This window comes from Anolis sagrei, chromosome 5, assembly GCF_037176765.1.
Source record: "Anolis sagrei isolate rAnoSag1 chromosome 5, rAnoSag1.mat, whole genome shotgun sequence".
Classification (NCBI taxonomy): domain Eukaryota; kingdom Metazoa; phylum Chordata; class Lepidosauria; order Squamata; family Dactyloidae; genus Anolis; species Anolis sagrei.
Window position 1 is genome coordinate 142,910,476 of NC_090025.1, and position 6,962 is coordinate 142,917,437.

At 39.2% G+C, this 6,962-nt stretch overlaps 1 protein-coding gene across 1 annotated transcript; it reads right to left on the reverse strand.

Moving 5' to 3' along the window:
• Positions 1-469: 469 nt before the first annotated feature.
• On the reverse strand, positions 470-6,344 carry IFNG (interferon gamma). Its single transcript, XM_060776136.2, has 4 exons — positions 6,200-6,344; positions 3,438-3,512; positions 2,278-2,463; positions 470-619 (listed from the first exon to the last, which is right to left on the reverse strand). Exons 1-4 carry the CDS (start codon positions 6,311-6,313, stop codon positions 470-472), a joined length of 525 nt encoding a protein of 174 aa, XP_060632119.2. The 5' UTR covers positions 6,314-6,344.
• Positions 6,345-6,962: the final 618 nt, after the last annotated feature.

Genomic DNA, 6,962 nt, shown 5'->3' on the forward strand with positions numbered 1-6,962 from the left:
TAGCATCATTTATAAATGAACACCAACTTAAACAATATCCTAAACAGGACTCCCTGTTTCTGAAGAAACATGAGTAATATTTATTGATCATCCTACAAACTCTAGATGAAGGAAGGAAGGAAGGAAGGAAGGAAGGAAGGAAGGAAGGAAGGAAGGAAGGACACACTAAGACTTTGAGAAATAACAGAATATTTTGTTTAATTAAAAATGTATTTGCATTCCATAGAAAATTACCAGATAAAATCTGGACAAGGTCTAACTGATTCAGTTGAACATATTAGAAGATAAATAGGAATTGAATAATATTATTTTTAAAGAAAACACCATGAATTATAAATACTTCAAACCAGTTAATTTAAATACTTTAAATCATTATTCCAAACGGACACTTATAAATAATTATTTAAAATTGATAAATATTAATAAATACATTTGGATACTAAAAGGTGCTCTCAGGAGACAAGCAGTGTTATCCCATGACATTTGGTTTCTGTCTTTTCAGGCCCCTGGAATTTTGTCTTTGGCTCCTCCGTCTCCTTCTGCTCTCTTCTTTTCTCACCTCTTGTAGGACACGAGTCATTTCCAGGACAGCCTTGCGCTGGATTTTCAAATTATCCATCTGTTTAAAAGACAAATATTGATCTTTTTTTTAAAAAAATGCAGGATTTTGTGCATACAGCTGGAACAACAACCTCACAGGCTTGAAGGAGTAGCATGATATGGCTAAAAACAAACTTCCTTGCATAATTACATCACAGTCCAAAACTTATGGTGACATTTATTAACCTTACACTGGTATAAGTCACCAACAGAAGTCAAGCTCATATGCCCTGTAAAATCACAAAACAGTGTGGGTGTGTATGTCCATGCTTTGTACTCATACAGACAAAGAGCGCCATGTCTACATTATTGATCAGAGTCTATGAGCATGAAGCATTAATGTATACAAATACATGTACTCACACACCTTTGATTTGTTTCAGCTAAAATATCTAGTAGCAGGAGAATTGTGCATCATGGACAACATCACACATGAACACACCCACACACATACATACAGAGAGAGTGAGAACAAGAGAGATTATGAAAACTGAAATAGTCAATAAATGAGCCTGACTATCCTTGTGTATGGAATCTGTTTGTTTCACTTCCCCGGAGCTGCAATGGGCTAAACTCTTGTGCTGGCAGGACTACTGACCAATAGGTCAATGGTTTGGATCCAGGGAGAATGGATTCAGCTCCCTCTGTCAGCTCCAGCTCCCCATGCGGGGACATAAGAGAAGCCTCCCACAAAACATCAAACATCTGGACATCCCCTGAGCAACATCCTTGCAGATGGCCAATTCTCTCACCCCAGAAGCAACTTGCAGTTTCTCATGTCGCTCCTGACACACACAAAAAAACTTCCATTGCATGGTTAACCCTTGCTAGTGATTAAGACATACACAGTGGAGTGGTCTGAATGAGAACAAGAGATGCCACTTCTCCCTTCAATGACTGTGTATATAAGAAAATTTCAGCAGGTGTTGCTTGTAATCTAGTTGTGTAATAAGCAGTTCTGTAGCGTGATAGGAGAAGTCTCCACTTTTCATTCTGGCAACCCTAAAACCCAGGACCTACCATCCAGAAACAGCCTTCAGACAGTCTCTTTCTAGGTAAATCAGCCAACCCACTTCCCCGCCTCCCTTATCTTTGACCACAGTAACCAGTGCTTAGAGATAAAAGAAGTTCCTTCTTTCTTCTTTCAGAGCTGTCAAATTTATGGCCCTCCAGATGTCTCAGAAGCCCTAGTCATCTTGTCCAGTGGCCAGGAATTCTGAGAACTGAAGTTCAAAACATCAGGAGGAGCACAAGTTTGACACCACTGGGTCTCCTAATTGAAACCCCAAAACCCTTTGGAGAAGCCAGTGCTGGAAAGGAGAAGAAAGATCTAATACTCTCCAACATTGCCAACACCAAGACCCATGAAAAATTCATCTTTCCTTCATTGGAACGTGGCTTTCTAAAATCCTCACTGAAAGCCTTGGAAGGCTTCCTTACATTACTGGAGAGGTAAACACCAACCTTCTCCTACCATACTTTGATACTCCTAAGATTATTGCCACTGCCAAACATGCCTGCCTAGAACCAATTTGACTGATATTTCCCTGCTCCTGGTATAACCCATCTAAAGTCATAAGCTTCCTCACATTTCTCTCATTCACACATATGCAAACTTTCAAATCGTTTTAGGAGAGAAAGAAAAGAAAAGAGCAAACCCATTATTTCAATATTTACCGGAAGCTGTGCCAACTGAATTAGATCATTTGCTTTCATCAAGCTTTCATTGTAGTGATCTTTGTAGTCTTCCAGAGCTTCTCTCAATTCCTTGATATATCCTGGAGTTGGAGTTTTGGTTATATTGTTCAGCATTTGCACATACATAGAAATAATCTGGGCTATTAATAATTTTTTCTCATTGGCCTGCCAAAGGGAGAAAATACCAAAAAATGCATTAGAGACATTTCTTAAGTAAGACAAATATGAGCAATTCTGATCCTCCAAATTCTTCAATCTGAGGTCCTCTAACCATCACAGACACTGGTGATAACATCTCTTGAAGCAGTCAAAGCAATGCCTCACTGCCTTCTGAAACTAGAATGGTATTTGATTTTCTTGTGTTCACATAATCAGATGTGTTCACATAATCATGTAAGTCAAAGTGAAAGAGTTACGCCTTTCACATTTAGTTTCCTTGTCACAGGAAGAAAAGAATGTAAACACTATTTATACAATGCTGTCTGGAGATACATGTCCTTGACTATAGATTTAATCTGCAACAGGCAACTCATCTGCTACATAAGGGACTGATATTTCCTCCCTCTGGGGAAGAGTTACACAAAAATTGTTCTCGTTTCAAAAAGATTTTAAAGATATTTCATTGCCTGAGGCGGAAAATAAGCAATGTTCCCTCTTCTCCACTCACAGTGAAGATGCACATTTGTCGGAATGTGTCTTCAAGTCAACTCTATAGGGTTTTCATAGCAAGATTTATTCAGACAGGGCTTATCATTGCCTTCCTCCGAGTTTGGGAGAGTGTGACTTGCACAACATTCCCTAGTGGGTTTCCATGGCTGGGTTGCAATTCAAATCCTCACCTTCCCAAGAGTCATATTTCAGCATTCAAACCACTGCATTGGGCTAGCATCATAGCCAATCCTCACAAATTAGTTTGGCAACTGATTCAGAAAATCTCAAATGCTTCTAATGCCCTCTCAGTCAGTGAAAATGCAATAATAAATCAATAAGTGGCCATGTTTTGTTTTTGTTTGTTTGTTTTTGTTTTTGTTTTTTTGCTTTTTTCATGACACAGTATATTTGATTAGCTTGGCCATAAGGATAAGCTTGGCCATGGCCCTCTCTTTTCCCCATTGAAGAAAATAAAGGAAGAAGCTTACCTGTGACCATAGACCACTATCCAGTAAACGTATAAAAACGGGCCCGCCCTCAGCAACATCAGACCGAGTGGCATTCTGCAAGACAAAATACAAACATTTCAATCAAACATATAACTTCATTCAGTATTAGTAAAAAAAAATAAACTTTGACTCAATTCCAGCTGTTATGGCCTCCAGAGGAAATTCTTTCTCCTCAATCAGATCAACGATTGCAATTATTTTGCCTTCAGCCAGGCAGCCTGATTTAGTTTTAATCCCATTTTAAAGGCAAATTTGTTCATCACTGCTGTCTTCTTTTCTATTATTCATTTACAGCTTAGGAAGTCTGTGCATGCTTCCCAGTCATTTTCATTTACACCCCAAATCTTAATTCCACAGAAACAAAAAACATTTCTTCTACTGCTAAAATAAAGGCGCATGAATACTTTATATTGCTGTATAAGTCAACTTGGCATTTCTTTTAAGTTCTCCCAGGACAGACGAAGTTGTTGCTTTTTGCCCTCTACTCAGAGAAGGAGAGGGTTCCTTTTAAGAAAACAGCTAAAGTATAGTAGTCTCGGGAGCCCCCAGTGGTGCAGCAGGTTAAACAGCTGAGCTGCTGAATTTGCTAACTAAAAGGTCAGCTGTTCGAATCCAAGGAGCAGGATGAGCTCCCACTGTTAGCCCCAGCTTCTGCCAACCTAACAGTTCAAAAACATGCAAATGTGAGTAGATCAATAAGTTACTTCTACAGAAAAGTAACAGTGTTTCATGCAGTCATGCTGGCCACATGACCTTGGAGTCATCTACGAACAACACCGGCTCTTTGGCTTAGAAATGGAGATGAGACCCCCAGAGTCGGAAACAATTAGATTTAATGTCAAGGGGAAACCTTTACCTTTATAGTAGTCTCAATGGCTTGTGAATAATTTGATTTAGGTTGCTTGGGTTGATTTTTTGACTAAAGCGAACATGCCATTTACCTTATAAATATACAAGATAATTTTGGCATACATACATACATACATACATATGTCTCTGTGTGTTATGTATATGGTATATATATTACACTGTTATCAATATTCCAGATGTAGTTCGTCAAACTGATATGCCTCTGTTTCCCTGTGAATAATTTCTCCTTCCTTTAAATATAGCCTATTTTTAAAAGCCACAATGGCATTTAGTTTCTGATGCATCTCTTCTACACATGCATGTGGAATCAGTTTAGAAAATGGAACAAGCACTTGAGTGCAGTAACTATGCGTTCTGGTCAATGAGATTAATGTATCTGATATCTTAACGCATGGCGTTGCCCATTGCAGTCACACCTCACTACAGCAAAGGAAGGTTGAACCAGTAGCATTTCCTGTCAAAGGAAACAGCAGGTGTGACTTCATTGTCTGACTCTTCCTCTGAACAAGGCTCACCACTAACAGCATGTGCCATTATGTAAGCTTTCATATGAGGTCCTGCTCCTCACATTAAAGGACAACATGCACCAAGTCATTATCCCCCTTGAGTGCCTCTGTAAGATTCCCTAGTACAATTATCCTCCAACCATTACAGAAATGGGGTCTTCCTGACTATTTTGGTTAGCATCCAGACCACATTCTTAGTAATATCCAATGCTACCTTAAACTGAAATATGTATTTGTTGGGACCAACATTCCCACATAGCAATAATAGTTCTTCATCACTGAGAGGCCCTGCGAGGACCAGTTTAGGGAACTGGGTACATTTAGTTTGAAAACAAGATGGGACATGAAAGCCACATTTAAATATTTATAAGGATGTCATACTGATGATGGAGCCAGCTTATTTTCTGTTGTTCCAGATAATAAGACATATAGCAATGGATTCAAGCTACAGGAAAAAAAGATATTGCATCTAAGCAATGTAAATTAGGAGGCATTAGGAAGAGCTGTTTGACGAGGAAATCCTGCCTCAGAGTGTGATGGAGTCCTCTTCTCAGTAGATTTTTAGGCAGAGGTAGAGGAGCATCTATTGAGAGAGCTTTGATTTAGTAATCCTGCTTGGCAGAATGAGGTTGGACTGGATGACCTTCATGGTCTCTTCAAACTCTATGATTCTAACCAAAGTGCTCAAAACTATTGACCAAACAGACCCAGCACCTTGGATGGTCCATTGGGGTTGGGCTCAGACCCAGAACAAATTCACATAAACATGTACACAGAATCCACCAGCCTCCATTGCCTGAAAAAAAATTGGCTCCAAATTCTACAGCTATAATTCACACACAAAAGTGGCATTTCCATGGCACCTTCCACTGGTTACAAAATTCTAAAAGTGAGGAATTTAGTAACTTGTCAGTGAAAGAACTCCATACATTAAGAGAGAAATGCACTATGAAAAGTATTGAACAAGTTGTTTAGAGATTGGACTACACACAGAATGAGTATGATAGAATGACTAAGATCAAGCGAGCAAACAGCTCTGTTCATATGCTTTCAGTCAGTCAGCTTCTACCTTGATAGAGAAATCATAAAGAAATGCGTGCATAAGCGAGCTTTTCCTTTAAGGTGTAAGAAAACAAGTAAGGTTATATTTTAGCTCATAGTTAATATTAAATTATCAGATGGAAGGGAGGATATTGCAAAGAAAGTCAAAGCAAGTGCTGTGCAATCCAGTCCAAATTCACCAAACCGTATAAAAGAAATAATTTGGAATTGCATGTCTGCATCCATGACACATCACATCGTCAACTCATTATTAGTAAGCTAGCTAATGGAGAAAAGAAAAAGATACTCTGAATGTGTACTTACGAAGTCTTTCTGCAAACTTTCAATCGCACCAGTTATATGTTCAGAAGTTGAACTGGGGAGACCCAATGAAGAACTAGCAGCCAGAAGGATGATCAAACAAATCTGCCAGGCCATTGCTCTCAAGGCAAGTAAGAACACCCTTCGATTATAGATTCGAATGTTGGACCAGCACAAATGTTCTAACCCGATTGTCTTTTGTAACCTGTGACTTTGATGCTAGCTTCTCTAGAGTGGTGATATTTATACCCGGTCATCGCATTTTTTTTCACGAATCAGAATTACGCATTTTTCACACATCCCTTGAGATGGTGCGAGATAAGAGATCTTATTATTAGGTTTGGTTTGTGGGATCTCTCCACCTAAAGTTTCCTTTAAGTGACTGGGTTCTCCATATGATGAATGCAAAGCTACGTGCCCAGCTTTTGGGGATTCCTTAGAAAGCATGCCCACACCAGCAAGAAGGTACAGGGGGGAAAATTCCCCACCGAACCCCACCCCACTTTAAAGGAAATCACTTGCACAGTGGCGTGAAAATGTTTTCAAACTTTATTGGGGGGAGCATGCAACAAGACAGGAAATTCAGGTTTGAGGTATTATCTTTTGTTAGTGACTCAGATATATTCTGCAAACCATCAGAAAGCAAAGAAGCCACTGCCTGTGGTTCATGGGTCAGTTTGACAGACATGTCAGTCATGTTGCCTTTGAAATAATGGTTAATACAGTGCTCTTTATCATTAAGACAGGAATTCAACGGATTAATAGT